At 37.9% G+C, this 24,795-nt stretch overlaps 1 protein-coding gene across 5 annotated transcripts in view; it reads right to left on the reverse strand.

The window, feature by feature from the left end:
• IFT80 (intraflagellar transport 80) overlaps positions 1 to 24,795 on the reverse strand; it is a 154,167-nt gene that overhangs the window by 15,352 nt on the left and 114,020 nt on the right. For all 5 annotated transcript variants that reach the window (XM_063620374.1, XM_063620375.1, XM_063620373.1 and 2 more), the window contains 6 exons: positions 13,788 to 13,852; positions 10,179 to 10,314; positions 8,368 to 8,515; positions 6,897 to 7,068; positions 5,276 to 5,365; positions 5,000 to 5,172 (listed from right to left, as the gene is read on the reverse strand). In XM_063620374.1, coding sequence (XP_063476444.1) covers positions 5,000 to 5,172; positions 5,276 to 5,365; positions 6,897 to 7,068; positions 8,368 to 8,515; positions 10,179 to 10,314; positions 13,788 to 13,852 — 784 coding nt within the window. The remainder of the gene's footprint in view (positions 1 to 4,999; positions 5,173 to 5,275; positions 5,366 to 6,896; positions 7,069 to 8,367; positions 8,516 to 10,178; positions 10,315 to 13,787; positions 13,853 to 24,795) is intronic.

Below are 24,795 nucleotides of genomic sequence, written 5' to 3' on the forward strand. Positions count from 1 at the left end.
TATGTTAAAAAAATTTAGAGATACATGCTGAAATATTTACAGAAAAAATGATATAATGATTGGGGTCTGCTTTAAAATAAACGGTAGGGTAAGGGTAGAAATTGTTCACAAATTGATCATTGTTGAAGTGAATGATGGGTACATTCAGACTATTCTCTCTACTTTTGTATTTGAAATTTTCCATAATAAACAATTTTTTAAAATTCCATCTTTTCGTCCCTTCTGATCTCTATTGCTAAATTCTCTTTTTAAAGCACACCCTTAAATATTGGTATTCAGCAGATATCTGCTTGCTGCTCTCTTTTCTTAAGTTTTTGTGATTAACCTCAGCCATACTCATGGCCTCAACTACTGTCTGTAGGCTGATAATTCCTTCACTGGCTTTCCCTCAATGTCTAGGATCTCTCATGAACATTAAACTTGTATATCCCACTCCCTACTGGGCCTTATGAACTGGATGTAGAAAGTCAATTAAAGGTAAACAAATTCAAATTGTTAGATAGCTTAACCATTACCTTATACTCGTACAAAAAAATCTAGTACAGCTCTGTTCTATGCACATATTCAATGTGGGCCTTCCCTGCAGCTAAGGTACACAAACAAATTCAAGCCCTGTGCATAGGTTATATGTAAGTACTACGTCATTTTATACAAAGAACTTGAGCATCCCAGATTTTGGTATCCTGGGGGTCCTGGAACCAATCCTTACCCATCTCATGGATACTAAGGGATTACATTCAATTATCTGTTGAATGAATGAATGAATGAGCAGTTGGAACAAATACTCCAAATTGTTTCAGAAATATCTGTAGAACTTAGAAATGAAAACAATATATAAGTTTCCTGAGAGTTTCTTAGCAGCTATAATTACTTTTGCTGAATATTTGCAGTCCTTTCTTATCCAATCTTGATATTTATGCTAAAAGCAATGGGAAACTATGAATTTCACTGAAGTGGGTTTTACTGAAGTGAATCAGAGGTCAAGAGTGATACAATCAGATTTCCATTGTGAAAAGATCACTATGACTGCAGAGTGAAGAATGGGTAGGAAAGAGACAGAGCAGATATAGGGAGATCAGTGATGACATTAAGCAGAAAAACTTGGATCAACTTACATAATGGTACTGGTAGTGAAGTGGATGAGTGGATGAGTGTTAGAGGCATTTGGGAGGGAAATGGTTGATAATAGGGAGGAGGAAGGTGAGGAAAATGTCAAAAGTAACTTCTAGATTTCCAGCTTTGTACAGCTGAAAGAATGATAAGATAGATTAGTCTGGAAGAGGACCAGGTTTATGAGGGAATAAACATAAATTTGAGCTAAAAAATGTGAGATATCTAATGGAAATGTTAAGTAGGCAGTTGGAGAATTGATTCTGGAAGCAAATATGGGCAGAACAGAAGGCTAGATGAGAGATGCATATTTTGGAGTCTTAAATGTATAGATAGTGTAGTGTATAAATAATGGTCAGAATCCAGGAACAATGCTCTGGGATCTTTATCATCTTGTCAGGGAGACTCAGAGATCTCTACTAGCACCTGATCAGCCCACTGGCTTATAGTTAGGTAAAAGCAGGAAACACAGGAAAAGGAGACGCCAGGAGATAAGAAGGATGGAGGAGCACCCAGAATTCATTCTCTTTCCTCATTACATCTTCTTTGACCTTCTTGTTCTCCCTCTCCCTGAGATCTAATAATCTCAAGACAAGGTCCCTTACTGAGAATTGGAAGGTGAAGGGGGGCATGCGGGGAACAGGATATAAGGATAGCAGGGAAAGTTTGAGGTCTCAGCAAAAAATAAGTAGAGACACATGATATAAGCCTTAAAGGATTGGAGATTCTATAAGATAGGGAAGTAAAGATGAGGGAGGCAAAAAGGACACCAACTCCATTCACACTGGATCCTAAGGAATGTAAAGTGGAGAGAATAAATTGACTCCATTTGAGAGGACTGGTAGAGAAGTGGTGTTCTCTTCTCTACCTTCTCTTCCAAATAAAGGTAGGTTTCATTTGGATCAAGGAGGTACAAGAAATGTTCAGAAGGTTATATTATAGGCCATCAGAGGCAAATTTCCTCACCTTCTTCTGTGATACCTACTCACTCACTGCATGTATCTACACCCAATAAATGTTTGAAGAGGAGGAATGCTGCAAAATGATGAAGAGTATTGCATAGAGAGTAAGAGCATGAATATTAACTACCTACTATGTATAGATAATGTGAAATGTTTCTGCTCTTCAGGAAGTATATAATCTGTAAGAGGAAAGACGATTTAATATCTGCAAAGATAAATAAAGAGAGAAATAGTAATCCAGTAACAACAACATAAGCATGGCCAGGCACAGTGGCTACGCCTGTAATCCCAGTGCTTTGGGAGGCCAAGACAGGCAGATTGCTTGAGGTCAGGAGTTTGAGACCAGCCTGGCCAACATGGTGAAAGCCCGTCTCTACTACAAGTACAAAAATTAGCCTGTAATCCCAGCTACTTGGGTGGCTGAAGTAGGAGAATCACCTAAACCCAGGAGGCAGAAGTTGCAGTGAGCCAAGATCGCGCCACTGCACTCCAGCCTGGATGACAGAGCGAGACTCCGTCTCAAAAAAAAACAAAACGATATATGCAATGGTACCAGCCATAGATAATTGATTGCTTAGTGATAAATTGAGCTCTTCTTTGATATTAGACAACTTGGGGGTTCAAATCCTAGATTTTGTGCTTATTTATAAGTAAACCTCAATTTCCTCATTTGTAAAATGGGGCTGGTAATGTCTATACTTCTGGAGTTGCTGAGATAACCTAACCACATGATATATAGAAAATGTCTAGCACAATTAATTCCTAGCACATCATAACCACTGAATAAGTGGAGGCCAGTGTGAAGAAGTACTATTTCAACCTCTGTATGTTCCCACAAAACATTAGTATGTGGGTCATTTTTTATTCTTTAGATGGAAGTTTTTTTTTTATAGAATTGATGTACTGAACCGTATCAATCTAAAAGGAGGAATGCTGCAAAATGATTATTAATGGTCACCAAGCGGTTAATTATGTACTGCTGGTACCATTGTTTATATTGTTTTTACTGGATTACTGTTTATCTCTCTAATTATTTATCTTTGCAGATATTTATGTTATCTTTCCCCTTATGGATTATATGCTTCCTGAACAGCAGAAACATTTTACATTACCTTTACATAGTAGGTAGTTAATATTCATTCTATGTGCAATACTCTTCATCATTTTGACATTTGACTATTATTAATGACAATAAAATGGAATTCCTAATTAGGTTATAAGCATTTTAAGATAAAGACCATTATCTTAAAATTTTTTTGTTAAATTGTACAGTATTCAGAATGCTATAGCAAGAGTAGTGTCTATGATTTCAACATATTTTTTCAAAAACACTGGTCAAAAGAATGCTATAAACACAATTCTTCCCCATTTCTCATAGAACTCTGTTGGCTGGGTAATGATACATACAATTTTCTATCAGTTATTTAACATAAAATTTAAAAAATATTCACACTCTCTAAACTAGTTACCTTAAACTTTATGAATTATGAATAAATTTAGGACAAAGACAAAGGCTTATTTATTTATTTATTTAGATGGAGTCTTAGTCTGGTTGCCCAGGCTGGAACTCCCGGGTTCAAGCAATTCTCCTGCCTCAGCCTTCCGAGTACCTGGGATTACAGGTTTGTGCCACCATGCCCAGCTGCTTTTTTTGTATTTTTAGTAGAGACGGTGTTTCACCATATTGGCCAGGCTGGTCTCAAACTCCTGACCGTGTGATCCGCCTGCCTCAGCCTCCCAAAGTGTTGGGATTACAAGCATGTGAACCACTGTACCTCGCAGCCTATTTATTTTTATAGAATTAAAAACATCTTTCATGATCCTTTGTACAGATAAACAATGACAATGAATTTGTGTTAATAAAGGACAAAAATAGAGTAGCTAAATTATATGAATAGTATAGATCATTAGGCATAAATTAAACAAGGAGACTACAGTATGTCAATCATAAAATTAACCATCTGCCATTTTTGTTACTTTTAGTCAAGGGAAAGACAGAGATAAAATAACTATACAAATTCCAATCTAAGGAAGTTTAAGTAAAGAGCCTTGTAATTGACAGATACAGGGGTTATTTTTCAGCCCAGGCAGAAACAAAGATCATGAAAGACACTTCAAACCTGGAAAAATATGTCAATTCCATAACATACTAACATCAAGAGTATATAAAAACTATAGTTTTGTTCACTGAGAGACATGTACCTGAGAGAATGAGTGGGAGGAACCTCTTATGTCACAGAGAAGAGCAGCATGCCACTTTGCCTCAGAAAGCAATCTGTCCAAGAGTCTAATGTAAGGCTGTCAATTGCTGTTGACCAATCCTTTCCTCTTTCTTCCTTAGTACTACACATCTCTCTTGGTTCTTCTTTTCTCTGCCTGTCTGGCTGCTTTATGGAATAACATTTGGTGTCTTTCTTTTCTTTCATCCATGTCATAATGTAGTGGATGTCTTTTCATTCCACACATTCCCCAAGCAATTGCATCCATTTCTCTTGCTTCAACTACTATCCATTTGCTAATGACTCCTAAATCTAAACCTCTAGTTCAGATATTTCTTATGAGCTCCAGGTCCATTTAATCAATGATTATATCTCTTTGCGAGTATTTCAAATTCAACTTGGCTAAAATGAAACTCACCATCTTCCCTACCAAATCCACAAATGGTATGGTGTCATGATCTCTCCAGTTACTAAAACCAAAAATTTAGGAAACATCCTAGCCTCTCTTCTTCACACCCCAACTTTTAATCAGTCAAAAGTTCAGAGAAGAAATAAATTGCAAACTATTCACAAATATAAATATGAATAAATTCTTCTGTGGTGTTAAGAAACTAAAACATAGTGGAAAATGTAATTTACTAAGTGGTAGATGGAAAAATACATTAAGGTCAAACAGATTTTGGAATTGATGGAAAGCATTCTTATTACCTTTCCCAGTTGTAGAGATTAATATTGATCTGGATTGCTTGATAAACAAGGCCAGCCTGAAGAAGTACTATTTCAGCCTCCTGTATGTTGCCACTAAACAGTAGTATGTGGGCCATTTTTGATTCTTTAGATGGAAGATTTTTTATAGAATTGATGTACTGAACCTTATCAATCTAAAAAAAGAAAAGAAAAATATTGAAGTAGATAGTAACAGAAATATAACAAATTATGCTAAGAAAAAACACATGTACATATATGTAAACATTAATTACTTACTTCACCAACTGCTGCATAGGCTATTTCTGCAGTAGTCATATCTCCATTAGCAACTGCCATAGCAGCTAGACAAGCCCACATGGTTTGCTCCTAAAGTTAAGTATGAGAACAATTATCTTAACTATGTGACTGAACTGCCTTAAAATAAGCAGTGATTTAAATACTCATACTAAGATGATATTTTAATTTAAAAAATAAAAATTACTGAGCAGGGCATTGAAAAAACTAATAATGTGGAAATTTCATTGTGGCCATTTTGTTAAAATATATTAATACACAGAAAACTTTTGAATGAAATTTTCTGAAATTTTCAATTTTGAGTTATTAAGGATTTATTTCTGAATTTAAAATAATAACTCAAGGTTATAAACCTTCTGGTCTTTTTGACGAGGTGTCAAAGAATGTAATTTATAGGGAACCAAAGAAACAGTGAAGTTCTCAGATAATGATATTATGGTAGATTGCTACTGATGTACCAGTTAAGAAGAAATTACTTAGGCAGATAGTGAGGGTATAGAAGTCCTTTATGATAAGGTTGTTCTTTTAATGCAAAGCAGCCCCCAAATCATTTTCTTTTCTAACAAAGAGCAGCCTGTAAAATAGAGCTGCAGACATAAAAAAGCAAGCTGGAAGCTTGCATGAGTGAATGCCAGTAATTGTGCCCATAGCAATATACTACCTGGGACTAGGGATGTTCAAACGGCAGCTCCAACTTTTCTTTTTGCCAGCCATCTGTACAGTAAGGAGTAGACAAGATGGCACTGGCCAGGTGGAAAGTCTATTTGCATAATAAGATTAGGGTGGGTCGATCAGCCTTCCCTATGCTATGTAAATGTCACACCTGGTCAAACCAATCTGTGAGCACTATGTAAATCAGACACAGCCTCCTCAAGCCTGCCTATGAAATATGCTGCTGTCCACCACTTTTCCCTTTTTGGATTCTTCTCTCTGGCAAGGAGCTGCTCTCCTCTCTCCTTTCTTCTGCCTGTTACACTTTCCACTCCTTAACCTACCCACATGTATCCGTCCTTGATTTTCTTGGTGTGAGATGACAAACTCCGGGTATTTACCCCAGACAATGATGCTATTCACCAACAACAACCCATTGTTAAAAAAAAGCATCTAAAAGTCTTTTCACAAAAGTGTATTCTAAGGAATGTTCACTTATGTTCAATAAAAAAGGTCTATGGTCAAACATGTTTGAAAAATACTAGATTCAACCAAGTTGGAACAAGGCTGATTGAAAGCAGAGATTCTTAACCTTAGCTGTACAAAACAATCATCTGAGGAAATTAAAAAATATGCCCAGGACTCAATCCAGATATAATGAATTAGAATCTCTACGGGAGTAGAACTTGGGAACCTGACTTTCAAAAAATTTCCACAGATTTTTATATGTGCCAGTATGGAAAAACAGTCCAAATTTTTATAGCACCTTCAGAGAATAAATCACACAGCAACATGTATTCCTCTGTATTGCTCATGTCTTTACTTATAAAACAAAAGACATGATCTTATTCACAATTTTTCCAGCCTTTAAGCCTATTATCATTACTCATTTTGCACCAAGGTAAACTACTATGAAATACATATACAACTATTAATCTAAAATGTAAATTACCTTAACAAAGCGACAAAGTCTTACAGCATCTTCCCATTTTGAACTGCTTACATATTCATGGAGAATAGCAGGATATGGTGATATGCTGATGTGAACCAAGGAGCCATCAGCTCTTCTAATAGTTACTTGATTTCCAACAAAACTCACAATATGGGAATTTTTACTAAATTCACTGTTGAAAAAAAAAGCAAAGTACAATTTAAAGTTGTATTCTGAGCAAAATTTTTCATGTATATTAAATCTGGGGAGTGGATCGTGAAATATACACGGAGTCCCCAATCTCCAAAAGGCACACCCCCAAAGGTTAACTCCAGGGAGAATGTATATATTCAAAAAAATTTCAATGTATTTATTTGAATACATACATTCTCCCTGGAATTAATTTTGAATGTAAACATTTGAATATAACTTGCTATATAAAGTAGCAAAAATTATTACATATTTGAGAGCTATTCCTAAGAGCATTTGAAATCATCTTTTTTTCCCTGAGGCTTAAGATAAATCACAACAATAATTTATATAGCTTCAGCTTTTAAAAGTATTAAAGGGTAAAACAATAAAAAGTAAACTAAATTCCAAGACTATTTTCTCAGAATAAAAAGAGGTGAGCCAGGCGCACTGGCTCACACCTGCAGCCTTAACTACTTGGGAAGATCACTTAAGCCCAGGCTGCAGTGAGCCATGATTACACCACTGCATTCCAGCTTTGGCAACAGAGCGTGATCTTGACTCTAAAAATAAATAAATAAAAAGAGATGACCTTTAAATACTAATTTCTTTTCATTAGTTCAAACACTTTTAAAAACACACTGTTTTATTTTGATGCCTCTCTGGTTTTGTTAAGGTTTTGGATTTGAATACTAAAAACAAACTCAAAACAGATTTGAAAACTAAGCTAAGGTCTAGAATTAAGAAGCCTTTGTATTCCTATTTTGTCAAGAATAAGAGATCTCCTTGCTATTTCTTAGAGAATTTAGGAATATAAATGGTTTGATTTTCTGAAGCATATAAATTTTAAAAAATTTCAGTAACTTTGGTCTTTTCCTACTTTTAATATCAATCAAAAATTCAATTCTAGAGACATTTACATTCTTGAAAGTGTTAACGTCAATGATAATCTGTGACAAAGTTGGGTAGTTGTCACAAGGTTGTGCATCCTGAAAAATCTTAAAGAGTGCCTAGACTAAAATCACTTGATCACACTGAGAAAACTACCTGAGCTACCATTACACAATATTAAGCTTGAAAATTATATTCATATAAGGGACAAATAAATAATTCATATCATACCACACTTTCAACTTGATTCTCTCACTTAAGTCTCAAGCTAGCTTTAGCCGAACAATTTATTCATCAATAAATCTGACTGATGTGTAAAACACCTTGCAGGATTGAAAACAGAAGCAAAAACATGATATTCTGTTAGAGTTTTATTTACTACAAAACAGAATTATACGCAGTAAAATGTTACCTTGCATCCCTTTCATATAATGTTTTAGGCAAAATGTCTCTGTCCACATAAACTGTATTGGGGTAATACCACATTATAAATCGAGTATCTTGAAGTCCACAAAGGATATTGCATGTATCATTCCATGCCAAAGTATGCACCATTGTTCCTTAATTTAAAAAGAATGTTAATGTGCTATTAGCTTTAATATGTAAGAATTAAAAATAGATCTTTAAAATGCCTGACAAACAAAATCCCATATAATTTCTGGTAGATATGACTCTACTTTCTGACTCTATAATGGTGAAAAACACATATAAAACAATCACACAAGAATTTACAGAAATATTTGAATGCTTTACTTAGAACCGTTATATTTTTAATTTGCAAATCTTTCTTTCAGTGACAATTTAGCTGCAGCAGCTAAAGACTTGCTACTAAGTTAATCCTCTTGCCTGCAGGCCATAAAGCTCCAGATGATCCTCAGTGAGGAATACCGTCCCCTCAATATTCAAGAGTCACTCTTCTACAGGGGACCCCTAGTCTGCCCATCAGTGGGACATGACAGAGGTGAAGTCCTCCCTTGTCTCCCTTGGACCGAGCTGCATACTGCTTTCACCAACCCACAGAGCCATCCTGCCCTGACAGCTAGCAAGAGGCCAAGATCCACAGAATAACCACCACTGCCCCTCTGTCAGCAGGAAGCAGTTACAGAAGACTGACTTTTGTCCATTTTCCCCATAGAATTGGGGTCTTGGACTCTTGAGGGTGGAAATGTTATAGCAGGTAGTCAGGCAGACATGAGCAAGGCAGGAGAGGCCCCTGCCACCAGCACCAGGAATGTCAGGTGACCATCAGGTGATGGTCAGGCTGTTGTTAAGCTGTCTCTCTAAAATAATAATTGGTTGCAGCCAGTGCCAGGGAAAGGTAGTCTCTCAATATAAACACCAAAACTGGAAATCAGTAGCTTCTCAATAAGATCTCAAGAGCTAGGTGAGTGGGCTCACACATGACTAACAGGCAAAATGGTGGAGGAGTTTAACTGGTATACAAACTTCCTCTAGAAACACTGGAGTGGTAAGGGAAAAACGCCTCAAGTGAGCATGTGTATAACTTTAGTAAACACACTGTGCATGTGGCCCCTCCCAGGTGCCGGCAGGCCACTGTGCATGTGGACAGCCCACCCAAGGGAAGAATTAGGGCAGTAGGGTTGCAACTCCCCAGAAGCATGCCAAAGTATAAAACCCCAAGTCAAAGATCAAACAGTGCACTTGATCTCTCAAGCTGCCTGCTTGCCCTCTTCCAAGTTTACTTTATTTCCTTTCTTTCCTCCTCTAAAGCTTTTAAATAGGCCGGGCCCAGTGGCTTACGCCTGTAATCCCAGCACTTTAAGCGACCGAGGCAGGTGGATAGCTTGAGCTCAGGAGTTCGAGACCAGTCTGGGCAACATGGTGAAACCTTGTCTCTACCAAAAATACAAAAAAATTAGCTGGATATGGTGGCACATGCCTGTAGTCCTAGCTACTTGGGAGGCTGAGGCAGGAGAATCACTTGAGCCCAGGAGGCAGAGGTTACAGTGAGCCTTGATCTTGCCACTGCACTCCAGCATGGGTGACAGAGTGAGACCCTGTCTCAATAAAACACAATAAAAATTTAAAAATAAAGCTTTTTAACAAACTTTCACTCCTACTTTTTAAAAAAAAGGATTAAGTAGCTAAGAAGTATTACAAGATCAAAACATTAAAACATTTCCAGATTCATTCAAATTATTTATTACAGCAAATATAAGAAAGTTGACAATTAAAACTTAAAATGTATTAAAATTATTTTACCAAGCTTGATAATTTGTTCTTCCTTCCCAAATCGTTTCACAGAAGTGATACAGAGATCTCTATTTTTATCAATGAAAGCAATTTTTCTATCATTGGTAAGTCCTTTTTGATCCAGAGCAATTTCCAAGATTTCATTCTAAAATTTTTTAAAAATGTAAATACTGGGTTAGTTTTAGTGTTTGACACTAGATCATTTTAATTAATTATAAAATCATTTCCTTTAAGATCAATTAAATGTCATTTACACATTTATAATGATAAAATGTCCCTGTTAAATAATTTTAAACTGCCAGTATGTTAATTGTTCAAAAGCTGCACTAAAGTGTATTTGCCTGACATCCAAGGAAAAGATACCTATTAAAATACAATAAAATAATATATATTTTGATACTCTGTAGGCTGAGAAACACTCCCATCTGTCCTGTCCTACCTTTCGTAGCCAGGGTGAAAGGGTCAGGCAATTCTGAGTATCATGTGAGAGGCCTATTTTGATTAATAAGTTGCTTAACAACTATATCTTAAATATTTGTAAAAACAAATTTTGGAAATATGTGGAAATACATCATGTGTCCACGGCCTTAAATTCTACAGATTCTCTCACATTCATTCTTGCAAAACAGGAAACAAGCTTGTAATGTAGGTATTACTATATTTACTTTGCATATCGGAAGAATAGACTCATATTCATTAAGTGATTTTGCTCAGAAAAAGCCAGTGTCAAGTATATCTAAACTTGCAACTCAGACTTCTAACTCCAAGATCATTGCTTTTCATTTGCTAGTGAGATGAATTTTACTATAACTTGAAAATGTTTTAATATAGATTCATTTTAATTCAAACCAAGCAAGATTTATTTACTTCCTACAATGTCTGAAGACTTTGGTAGGAATTGTGAATTCAACCAGAATAATGACCACAACATCAAGTCATTGTATCAAAATGTACTATAAAAAACACTTTTTAAAGTAAAACAAAAACATACACCTTTATCCAAATTGATGAATCAGTCATATACCAGTTCATAATACATTTTAAAAAGTTCAACTCTTTCTGGAATACCATAATTTATTTTTAAGAAAGAAAAGAATTTGGTTTCATATATATCAGGGCATGCATGAAATATAACTCTAGGTATTTTCAAAATGGAAATGTTTCAGAGAAACTGATCTTTACAATAAAGAATTGCTTATCGTCATCATCATCAGAACCTAGTGTATTCTTTTAAAAACACTGTTAAACAGATATGATTCTCCTAAGAAATTAAAAATCAAAGATGGATAGCCGGGCGCGGTGGCTCACGCTTGTAATCCCAGCACTTTGGGAGGCCGAGGCGGGCGGATCACGAGGTCAGGAGATCGAGACCACGGTGAAACCCCGTCTCTACTAAAAAATACAAAAAATTAGCCGGGCGCGGTGGCGGGCGCCTGTAGTCCCAGCTACTCGGAGGCTGAGGCAGGAGAATGGCGTGAACCCGGGAGGCGGAGCTTGCAGTGAGCCGAGATTGCGCCACTGCACTCCAGCCCCGGCGACAGAGCGAGACTCTGTCTCAAAAAAAAAAAAAAAAAAAAAAAAAAAGATGGATAGTAATTATAATAATGCCTATGTACACAGGGGAAGAGGGGCTCCCCCACTTCATTCAGCAGGGCTTCCCCCATTTTCCTCTTGTCAAGTCCTTCCACCTCCACATATGTTCTATTCCTCCTGGGTTACTCTTTGTAGTGGGACATAAAAGCGGTTTTGTGTTCATTAGAACCGTCTCCCATGCCCTACACTAATTAATATTCATTTACTAATACACAGACTTGAGTTCTAGTTTGGGCTCTGTTATTATTTGGGAAGATCCTGGATATGAATTTCTTCCACTTATAAAATAAAATAGATTGGGTGATTTTTCTATTATTTTATAGAATGTAAAATTTAAAAATCCTTTGTATTGCACACAAATGTACCGGGTAATTGGGTGAAGTGTGACATGTAGAAGACACTTCCATTGTTATAATTAGGAAATTATAAATTTCTTAATTTTAATTGTCAATTAATTGTAAATTAGGAAATTCTTACACTTAGGAAAAGTGTTACACAAAGAGTTATAACATTAAAATAAATATTCAAGCTTATTAATTGACTCTTCTTTCAATCCTACTAACAAAAATGACTGCATCTTGAAAAGCTGAGACATTTACTCCTTTTGATATGCTTAATCTTACCGAAGAGGAAAAACTCTGCTTACATAGTTTAGATTTAAAATGACAATAACGGAGAGGTTATAGGGAAATAAGCACTTGATATATTACCAGTGCAAAGATAAACTGATACACTGTCTTTGGAAGATAACTTCACAATACTTATTAAAATTACAAATTCTCATATCCTTTGACCCAGCAACAATATTTCAAGAATAAATTCCACAGTTACATTAGCACATGTATAAGAAGATGCATATGCAAGGTAATTCATCTTGGCAATACTGTAATACTAATGGCAAAAGACTGGAAAGTTTAAATTCTGATACATACATAAAATATTATACCATACAGTGGGAGGAAAAAGGGTTAGGAAAGCACTTTATGTATAGATATGGAACTATCTCCAGAAAGAGAGTATTATATGAAAAAAGCAAAGTGTAAAATTGTTTGTTACATTTTTGTAAAAGGGGAGGAAGAGAACATATATCAGTTTTGTTGATACATACACTAAAAATCTCTGGAAGAATATATAAGAGATTAATAATAATGGTTACTTATTTGGTGGAGAGGCACTACAGTGATGAATAATAGTATAGTAGGGAGACTACCACTGTATACTTTTTAATGCTTTCTGATTTCTGAACCATATGAATGTATTTGTTATTCAAATTTAAAACTAAGGCCAGGCGTGGTGGCTAACATCTGTAATCCTAGAACTTTGGGGGTCTGAGGCGAGTGGATTGCTTGAGCTCAGGAGTTCGAGACCAGCCTGGGCAACATGGCAAAACCCTGTCTCTACCAAAAACAAACAAAAAAACTAATAATTACAAAGATATATATATAATTTTGAGTAACAGTTCACTAGAAGTATTACTAAAACTAAAAGTGTCTTTAGACCCTAATATATCAGCAATTTAGAAGGATAACTCAATGCAATGTGCTTCTTTTTCTAAGGCTAAAAATCAGAAACCAATAAACAACTTACAATTCAGGGTCTTTTGTACTTTGTATAGAGTTTTCTTACTACAGTCTTAAAACCTAAAGAAAATGCTGACGAAGAACAGGTCAATGAGAAAACTGCAAGATACTTAGAAACACAAATACATTCTTATTTACTGATAAGTGCTAAAATTTTAATCAAAAAAGAACATGTAACTGAAAAACAGTAAAGAGTTTGACAACAGACATATAAGTCAGATCCCTTCATTCAACTAATTTGCATGTATAGCTTCCTATTACAAACTTTACCAGTGCTTAGTCTTTAACTGTGACATTTTTAGGCAAAATAGTCAATAGAGAATGCACATTGATTTTAAATAAAAAACTAATTCCTTTGTGTCCTCTTTAAGATGAAAACATTAATTTTGAAAAGGAAATAAATAAATAGTGGCTATTTACATTAGAAGTAGTTAATGTCCATTACCTCATGAGAAAGAAACTTTCCATCACCTAACGGCTTTCCAGTTGATGCCTCAAAGAGGAAGATTACTTGAAAAAAAGTAGAACATTAATTAATGTGTTATATTATAATCTTTACTGGTAAAATTCAGTGAAACTATTATAATCCTTATGAGAAATTATTTAACTCTCTAGACCACAGAGAGAGCAGCAGCATCCAATTTTAATTTATTAATGTGGTCACATTTCTTATGAAAACAATAAAACTGAATACTTCTTCCTAAAATACATTCCCAAATTAGAATTTTTATTAATGGTATGGCATCAATGCTCCATAGGCTCAACAATGGGAAGTCCAAATGTGAATGTAATTTATAATTCTGATAACTTTGATTTAAACTAATATAACACCATAGTGTAGAGGCCAAAGGAAAACTTCCTCTTTGTCTTTTGAAGGTTAGCTGAAAATCAACTCACAAAAGGCAGATTAAGAGTAGTGGTTCTCCCAGCACGCAGCTGGAGATCTGAGAATGGGCAGACTGCCTCCTCAAGTGGGTCCCTGACCCCTGACCCCTGAGCAGCCTAACTGGGAGGCACCCCCGAGTAGGGGCAGAGTGACACCTCACACGGCCGGGTACTCCTCTGAGACAAAACTTCCAGAGGAACAATCAGGCAGCAGCATTCGCGGTTCACAAAAATCCGCTGTTCTGCAGCCTCCGCTGCTGAGACCCAGGCAAACGGTCTGGAGTGGACCTCTAGCAAACTCCAACAGACCTGCAGCTGAGGGCCCTGTCTGGTAGAAGGAAAACTAACAAACAGAAAGGACATCCACACCAAAAACCCATCTGTACGTCACCATCATCAAAGACCAAAAGTAGACAAAACCACAAAGATGGGGGAAAAACAGAGCAGAAAAACTGGAAATTCTAAAAAGCATAGCGCCTCTCCTCCTCCAAAGGAATGCAGTTCCTCACCAGCAATGGAACAAAGCTGGACGGAGAATGACTGACAAGTTGAGAGAAGAAGGCTTCAGACGATCAAACTACTCCAAGCTACAGGAGGAAATTCAAACCAAAGGCAAAGAAGTTAAAAACTTTGAAAAAAATTTAGACAAATGTATAACTAGAATAACCAATACAGAAAAGTGCTTAAAGGAGCTGATGGAGCTGAAAGCCAAGGCTCGAGAACTACGTGAAGAATGCAGAAGCCTCAGGAGCTGATGCGATCAACTGCAAGAAAGGGTATCAGTGATGGAAGACGAAATGAATGAAATGAAGTGAGAAGGGAAGTTTAGAGAAAAAAGAATAAAAAGAAACAAACAAAACCTCCAAGAAATATGGGACTATGTGAAAAGACCAAATCTACGTCTGATTGGTGTACCTGAAAGTGATGGGGAGAATGGAACCAAGTTGGAAAACACTCTGCAGGATATTATCCAGGAGAACTTCCGCAATCTAGCAAGGCAGGCCAACATTCAGATTCAGGAAATACAGAGAACGCCACAAAGATACTCCTCGAGAAGAGCAACTCCAAGACACATAATTGTCAGATTCACCAAAGTTGAAATGAAGGAAAAAATGTTAAGAGCAGACAGAGAGAAAGGTCGGGTCACCCACAAAGGAAAGCCCATCAGACTAACAGTGGACCTCTCAGCAGAAACTCTACAAGCCAGAAGAGAGTGGGGGGCCAATATTCAACATTCTGAAAGAAAAGAATTTTCAACCCAGAATTTCATATCCAGCCAAACTAAGCTTCATAAGTGAAGGAGAAATAAAATACTTTACAGACAAGCAAATGCTGAGAGATTTTGTCACCACCAGGCCTGCCCTAAAAGAGCTCCTGAAGGAAGCACTAAACATGGAAAGAAATAACCGGTACCAGCCACTGCAAAATCATGCCAAATTGTAAAGATCATCAAGGCTAGGAAGAAACTGCATCAACTAACAAGCAAAATAACCAGCTAACATCACAATGACAGGATCAAATTCTCACATAACAATATTAACTTTAAATGTAAATGGGCTAAATGCTCCAATTAAAAGACACAGACTAGCAAATTGGATAAAGAATCAAGACCCATCAGTGTGCTGTATTCAGGAAACCCATCTCACAGGCAGAGACACACATAGGCTCAAAATAAAGGGATGGAGGAAGATCTATCAAGCAAATGGAAAACAAAGGCAGGGGTTGCAATCCTAGTCTCTGATAAAATAGACTTTAAACCAACAAAGATCAAAAGAGACAAAGAAGGCCATTACATAATGGTAAAGGGATCAATTCAACAAGAAGAGCTAACTATCCTAAATATATATGCACCCAATACAGGAGCACCCAGATTCATAAACCAAGTCCTGAGTGACCTACGAAGAGACTTAGACTCCCACACAATAATAATGGGAGACTTTAACACCCCACTGTCAACATTAGACAGATCAACGAGACAGAAAGTTAACAAGGATACCCAGGAATTGAACTCAGCTCTGTACCAAGCGGACCTAATAGACATCTACAGAACTCTCCACCCCAAATCAACAGAATATACATTTTTTCAGCACCACACCACACCTATTCCAAAATTGACCACATACTTGGAAGTAAAGCTGTCCTCAGCAAATGTAAAAGAACAGAAATTATAACAAACTGTCTCTCAGACCACAGTGCAATCAAACTAGAACTCAGGATTAAGAAACTCACTCAAAACTGCTCAACTACATGGAAACTGAACAACCTGCTCCTGAATGACTAGCGGGTACATAACGAATGAAGGCAGAAATAAAGATGTTCTTTGAAACCATTGAGAACAAAGACACAACATACCAGAATCTCTGGGACACATTCAAAGCAGAGTGTAGAGGGAAATTTATAGCACTAAATGCCCACAAGAAAAAGCAGGAAAGATCCAAAATTGACACCCTAACATCACAATTAAAAGAACTAGAAAAGCAAGAGCAAACACATTCAAAAGCTAGCAGAAGGCAAGAAATAACTAAAATCAGAGCAGAACTGAAGGAAATAGAGACACAAAAGCCCTTCAAAAAATTAATGAATCCAGGAGCTGGTTTTTTGAAAAGATCAACAAAATTGATAGACCACTAGCAAGACTAATAAAGAAGAAAAGAGAGAAGAATCAAATAGATGCAATAAAAAATGATAAAGGGGGCCGGGCGCAGTGGCTTACACTTGTAATCCCAGCACTTTGGGAGGCCGAGGCGGGTGGATCACGAGGTCAGGAGATCGAGACCACGGTGAAACCCTGTCTCTACTAAAAATACAAAAAAATTAGCCAGGCGTGGTGGCAGGCGCCTGTAGTCCCAGCTACTCAGAGAGGCTGAGGCAGGAGAATGGCGTGAACCCGGGAGGCGGAGCTTGCAGTGAGCCTAGATTGCGCCACTGCACTCCAGCCTGGGCAACAGAGCGAGACTCCGTCTCAAAAAAAAAAAAAAAAAAAATGATAAAGGGGATATCACTACCAATCCCACAGAAATACAAACTACCATCAGAGAATACTACAAACACCTCTACGCAAACAAACTAGAAAATCTAGAAGAAATGGATAAATTCCTCGACACATACACCCTCCCAAGACTAAACCAGGAAGAAGTTGAATCTCTGAATAGACCAATAACAGGCTCTGAAATTGTGGCAATAATCAATAGCTTACCAACCAAAAAGAGTACAGGACCAGACGGATTCACAGCCGAATTCTACCAGAGGCACAAGGAGGAACTGGTACCATTCCTTCTGAAACTATTCCAATCAATAGAAAAAGAGGGAATCCTCCCTAACTCATTTTATGAGGCCAGCATCATCCTGATACCAAAGCCGGGCAGAGACACAACCAAAAAAGAGAATTTTAGACCGATATCCTTGATGAACATTGATGCAAAAATCCTCAATAAAATACTGGCAAACCGAATCCAGCAGCACATCAAAAAGCTTATACACCATGATCAAGTGGGCTTCATCCCTGGGATGCAAGGCTGGTTCAACATATGCCAATCAATAAATGTAATCCAGCATATAAACAGAACCAAAGACAAAAACCCCATGATTATCTCAATAGATGCAGAAAAGGCCTTTGACAAAATTCAACAACACTTCATGCTAAAAACTCTCAATAAATTAGGTATTGATGGGACGTATCTCAAAATAATAAGAGCTATCTATGACAAACCCACAGCCAATATAATACTGAACGGGCAAAAACTGGAAGCATTCCCTTTGAAAACTGGCACAAGACAGGGATGCCCTCTCTCACCACTCCTATTCAACATAGTGTTGGAAGTTCTGGCCAGGGCAATTAGGCAGGAGAAGGAAATAAAGGGTATTCAATTAGGAAAAGAGGAAGTCAAATTCTCCCTGTTTACAGATGACATGACTGTATATCTAGAAAACCCCATTGTCTCAGTCAAAAATCTCCTTAAGCTGATAAGCAACTTCAGCAAAGTCTCAGGATACAAAATCGATGTACAAAAATGACAAGCATTCTTATACACCAATAACAAACAGAGAGCCAAATCATGAGTGAACTCCCATTCACAATTGCTTCAAAGAGAATCAAATACCTAGGAATCCAACTTACAAGGGACGTGAAGGACCTCTTCAAGGAGAACTACAAACCACCGCTCAATGAAATAAAAGAGGATACAAACAAATGGAAGAACATTCCATGCTCATGGGTTGAAAGAATCAATGTCGTGAAAATGGCCATACTGCCCAAGGTAATTTATAGATTCAATGCCATCCCCATCAAGCTACCAATGACTTTCTTCACAGAATTGGAAAAAACTACTTTAAAGTTCATATGGAACCAAAAAAGAGCCCACATTGCCAAGTCAATCCTAAGCCAAAAGAACAAAGCTGGAGGCATCACGCTACCTGACTTCAAACTATACTTCAAGGCTACAGTAACCAAAACAGCAAGGTACTGGTACTAAAACAGAGATATAGATCAATGGAACAGAACGGAGCCCTCAGAAATAATGCCGCATATCTACAACTATCTGATCTTTGACAAACCTGACAAAAACAAGAAATGGGGAAAGGATTCTCTATTTAATAAATGGTGCTGGGAAAACTGGCTAGCCATATGTAGAAAGCTGAAACTGGATCCCTTCCTTACACCTTATACAAAAATTAATTCAAGATGGATTAAAGACTTAAATGTTAGACCTAAAACCATAAAAACCCTAGAAGAAAACCTAGGCATTACCATTCAGGACATAGGCATGGACAAGGACTTCATGTCTAAAACACCAAAAGCAATGGCAACGAAAGCCAAAATTGACAAATGGGATCTAATTAAACTAAAGAGCTTCTGCACAGCAAAAGAAACTACCATCAGAGTGAATAGGCAACCTACAAAATGGGAGAAAATTTTCACAACCTACTCATCTGACAAAGGGCTAATATCCAGAATCTACAATGAACTCAAACAAATTTACAAGAAAAAAACAAACAACCCCATCAAAAAGTGGGTGAAGGATATGAACAGACACTTCTCAAAAGAAGACATTTATGCAGCCAAAAAACACATGAAAAAATGCTCATCATCACTGGCCATCAGAGAAATGCAAATCAAAACCACAATGGGATACCATCTCACACCAGTTAGAATGGCCATCATTAAAAAGTCAGGAAACAACAGGTGCTGGAGAGGATGTGAAGAAATAGGAACACTTTTACACTGTTGGTGGGACTGTAAACTAGTTCAACCATTGTGGAAGTCAGTGTGGCGATTCCTCAGGGATCTAGAACTAGAAATACCATTCGGCCCAGCCATCCCATTACTGGGTATATACCCAAAGGACTATAAATCATGCTGCTATAAAGACACATGCACACGTATGTTTATTGCGGCACTATTCACAATAGCAAAGACTTGGAACCAACCCAAATGTCCAACAACGATAGACTGGATTAAGAAAATGTGGCACATATACACCATGGAATACTATGCAGCCATAAAAAATGATGAGTTCATGTCCTTTGTAGGGACATGGATGAAACTGGAAATCATCATTCTCAGTAAACTATTGCAAGGACAAAAAACCAAACACCGCATGTTCTCACTCATAGATGGGAATTGAACAATGAGAACATGTGGACACAGGAAGGGGAACATCACACTCCGGGGACTGTTGCAGGGTTGGGGGAGACGGGAGGGATAGCATTAGGAGATATACCTAATGCTAAATGACCAGTTAATGGGTGCAGCACACCAACATGGCACATATATACATATGTAACAAACCTGCACATTGTGCACATGTACCCTAAAACTTAAAGTATCATAATAATAATAATAATAAAAACAAAAAAATGCTGTAATAAATAATTATACCTATTCAAATTATATATGTATATTTTTACAATGAGCTTAAAGTGCATATGTATGTGCAGTATATGTGTATATAACTTTTTATACTTAATATGCATTTTAATGAATAAATACAGATCTATAGCATCTTTTTAATGGCTGTATATTATATCAGAGGGATGAAACGTAGTTTGTTTAATGAATGCCCTGCTGTTAGACATTCACGTTGTTCTTGATTTTTCACTATTATAAACACTGCAGTGTTGAACAAAAAAAAGAAAAGAAAAGAAAAGAAAATACAGCGAACAATTCTATAAAAACCCTGGAAGACAACCTAGGCAATACCATTCTGGACATGGGAACAAGGAAAGATTTCATGGCAAAGATGCCAAAAGCAATCACAACAAAAGCAAAAATTGACAAATAGAATCTAATTAAACTTAAGACCTTCTGCACAGGAAAAGAAACTATCAACAGAGTAAACAGACAACCTACAGAATAGGAGAAAATTTCTGCAAACTGTGCATCGGACAAAAGTCTAATATCCAACATCTATAAGGAACTTAACAAATTTACAAGAAAAAAAAACACTAAAAACTGGGCAAAGGACAGGAACAGACACTTAAAAGAAGATATACATGCGGCCAACAAACATATGAACAAAAGCACAATATCATTGATCATTAGAGAAATACAGATCAAAACCACAATGAGATACCATCTCACACCAGTCAGAAAGGCTATTATTAAAAAGTCAAAAAATAACAGATGCTGGTGAGTTGTGGAGAAAAGGGAACAGTTTTACACTGTTGGTGGGAGTGTAAATTAGTTCAATCATTGTGGAGAGGAGTGTGGCAATTCCTCTAAAAGCTAAAAACAGAACTACCATTCAACCCAGCAATCCCATTACTGGGTGTATACCCAAAGGAATATAAATCAGTCTACCATAAAGACACACGCATGCGAATGTTCACTGCAACACCTATTCACAATGGCAAAGACATGGAGTCAACTTAAATGCCCATCAGTGACAGATTTGATAAAGAAAACGTTGTACATAGACACTATGGAATAGTCATAAAAAAAATGAGATGATGTTCTTTGCGGGAACGTTGATGGACCTGGAGGCCATTATCCTTAGCAAACTAATGCAGAAACAGAAAACCAATTACCACATGTTCTCACTTATAAGTGGGAGCTAAATAATGAGAACCCATGGACACAAAGAGGGAAACAGAGACTGGGGGCTTGAGGGTGAAAAGTGGGAGGAGGGAGAGGATCAGAAAAAATAATTATCGGGTACTAGGCTTAGTAACTAGGTGATCAAATAATCTGTACAACAAACCCCTATGACACAAGTTTACCTATTTAACAAACCTGCACATGTACCCTGAACCTAAAACAAAAGTTTCTTTTTTTTTGGTTGTTTTTTAAAGAAGCGGGGTGAAAAAGCGAACGCTGATGGGGGTAAAATGAAAGGGAAAGAGAAAGGGGAGAGTCAAGGGACTCATCACAGCAGGGTGGAAGTCTCGGATCAACACACAGAGGTTGGGTGGACCAATGTGGCGGTCCTGCTAGTGCCCCAACATTTAAGAGTGCTAAGCAAATCTGCTTTATTCATCTTAGTTTGGAAGAATTTGGAAAGCAGAAAGGCAAAGATGGCAACAAGAAACCTGACCTTCAATTACCTGGAGCAATGGTCTACCAATTTAATCAAGAAAAAGATTCAGGAAAGAGCCTGGGTTCCTTGGCTCAATTCTGAGCTGGGGACCAAACACCTTAAGCACATGAATAGGCAAAATGGTCAGGGGGTGGACAGGAGAAGACTCTAAACACCCGGATGCAAAAGTGCCATGTACTTTGGCCAAAACCCCCTGGTGAAGCCCTAAAGGAGACTACAATTAAATTGAGAGAGTACGGAAGTGCAACGGTTGGTAGAATTAAGTTGAAAGTTTGAATGAAAACTGGAGAGTTTAAACAGACTTTATGTGAACAGGCTGTGTCTCCTTTACCTGAATGTTTCATGGGAACAGATATTATGTCTGACCGGAACACTTCCCCCACCTACTACTGAAAGTCCTAATGGGGCCAGGCTCATACCTGTAATCCCAGCATTTTGGGAGGCTGAGGTAGGCAGATCACTTGAGGTTAGGAATTTGAGACCAGCCTGGCCAACATGGTGAAACCCCATCTCTCCTAAAAGTACAAAAAATTAGCTGGGCGTGGTGGCACATGCCTGTAATCCTAGCTATTCAGGAGACTGAAGCAGGAGAATCACTTGAACCTGAGAGGAGGAGGTTGTAGTGAGCCAAGGTCATGCCACTGCACTCCAGCCTGGCGAGACTGTCTCAAAAAAAGAAAAAGAAAAAAAAAAAAAAAGAAAACAAAAGAAAGTCCTAATGGGAGTCATAACTCGATTGAGAAGATATAGAAATGCAAGAGCTAATGGGATTAAGGAGAAAGTTTTGGATGAAAATTCGTATATTTAAAACAAGCTTTGGTGTTTTTTTTTTTTTTTTAGACGGAGTTTTTGCTCTTGTTGACCAGGCTGGAGTGCAGTGGTGCGATCTCGGCTCACTGCAAACTCTGCCTCCTGGGTTCAAGCAATTCTCCTGCCTCACCCTCCCGAATAGCTAGGACACCAGCTAATTTTTTTGTATTTTTAGTAAAGTCGGGGTTTCGCCATGTTGGCCAGGCTGGTCTTGAATTCCTGACCTCAGGTGATCCGCCTGCCTCGGCTTCCCAAAGTGCTGGGATTACAGATGTGAGCCACCACACCTGGCCCTAAATGAGCTTTATGTTAAGTAGTTGTGTCTCATTTACCAGGATATATTATGGGGACTGATATTATGTCTGACTGGAGAGCGTTTCCTCTATCAAGTAATGTGAAACAGATGGCATGTAAACCCACCCTTTAAACAATATTAATTGGGAATGCAAAATGGGAATCAATAAGATTACTCAAGTTCAACAGGCCTTTAAAATCAATCAGTATATGAACTAGTATGGATGAATTCTCTATACAGTAACCCCGGGTAGAATACAGATTGGAACCTACAGGGGAAAGCCTATGAACACCTCTCGGTGAAAATTACTGGGATTTTGGACTAGAGAATTCCCATCTGAGGGGCAATTACTAGCTTGCTATCTGACATTAATTGAAACTGCCCCTATAACCGAAGAATAGAAAATAATCTTGAAATCTAATGTACCCATAGTATCTTAGGTGATACTGGAGACAGATTCTACTAGGAAAGGCAATGCCCAGAAGAGTTTCGTAATAAAATGGAAATGAATTGAATAGGAACACATTACTGGGAAATGCAAAAAGTTACACAGTGTATTCATGAGTCTACCTGCTCTGACAGACTTTGGAACCACTTGAGTTGCTGCCAGATTCTGTTGACACTCGGACAGTGGCCTATAAACAGCTCTCAATTAACCAACAAATAGCTGCTTGGTTTATGAATAGCAGTTCTATTGTGAACATACAACATTTTATTTGTAAGGCCATTCCTCTGACAGAAGAAGGTGAAAACAAATAAGCGTGGTGGGCTGCACTGCATGCTGTTTGCCTCGATATCTGAGTTTTTATTAACTCGCAGGCCATGGTCACATGGTCAGGAAGGAGGACAATGGAAAACAGGCCTATTATAGGGATGCCCATATAGGGTACAGCCTCAAGGAACTTACTGTGGGAATTTCATGGGTGCATTAAGGTATGTCGTACCAATGCCTATCGGGAGACTTCCCCTTCTAGGTTCAAAAGGCGATTGGAATTGATGAGCAAATACCTCAGGATGCCTGCTTGAGGTGGCCCCCTGGGTATATGAAGCAAGTGGACACTGGGGGCTGCAGCAATGCAAAGATGAACTGAATCTAGAAATGTTCCTCTCAAACCCTCTGAGGCACAAAATACCAGTAAGAACTTTCTGTCTGCCCATGACAGACTGCAGATGGCTATAGGGCAGATTCCCCGGGAGGAAGGCCCTACACATAGCTGGAAACTTGGACTCATGCCAGTAGCCCTGGAGGGCTACAAAAGGGTCCTGACATGAATAGATGCCGAGTCCGCACTGGGCTTTGCTTAACCAGTGGTAGCCTGGCAAATACTGAGGGAACTATAAAAGAACCAGCAGAGAAGATAATGCATTGATTTGGACCACCTAGTCACATTTCGTCAGACCAAGGAATATACTTTACAATCCATAATGTCCAACAACGGGCAGAGAGATATCTTCCCCAGAGTAATGGTTTGGTAAAGAATCAGAATGGCAAGTTAAAACAGTGGTTTTCTAAAACAGAGGAAAGCATGAAGAACTGGCTTGCATGCCTGCATGAGTATGGATTCAACAAGAGAGAAGCAAAGAGATAGATTCCTGCACTAGATAGATTCCTCTGTTTTTTTTTTGTTTTGTTTTGTTTTGTTTTTGAGACAGAGTCTCGCTCTGTCATCCAGGCTGGAGTGCAGTGGCACGATCTTGGCTCACTGCAACCTCCACCTGCCAGGTTCAAGCGATTCTCCTGCCTCAGCCTCCTGAGTAGCTGGGATTACAGGTGCACACCACCACGGCTGGCTAATTTTTGTATTTTTAGTAGAGACAGGGTTTCACCATGTTGGTCAGGTTGCTCAAACTACTGACCTTGTGATCTGCCCACCTCGACCTCCTTTTGTTTTTTTGACGGATCTCAGGGAGAGGGAGAGGAGAAAGGA

This window comes from Symphalangus syndactylus, chromosome 17, assembly GCF_028878055.3.
Source record: "Symphalangus syndactylus isolate Jambi chromosome 17, NHGRI_mSymSyn1-v2.1_pri, whole genome shotgun sequence".
In the NCBI taxonomy this organism is placed as follows: Eukaryota; Metazoa; Chordata; class Mammalia; order Primates; family Hylobatidae; genus Symphalangus; species Symphalangus syndactylus.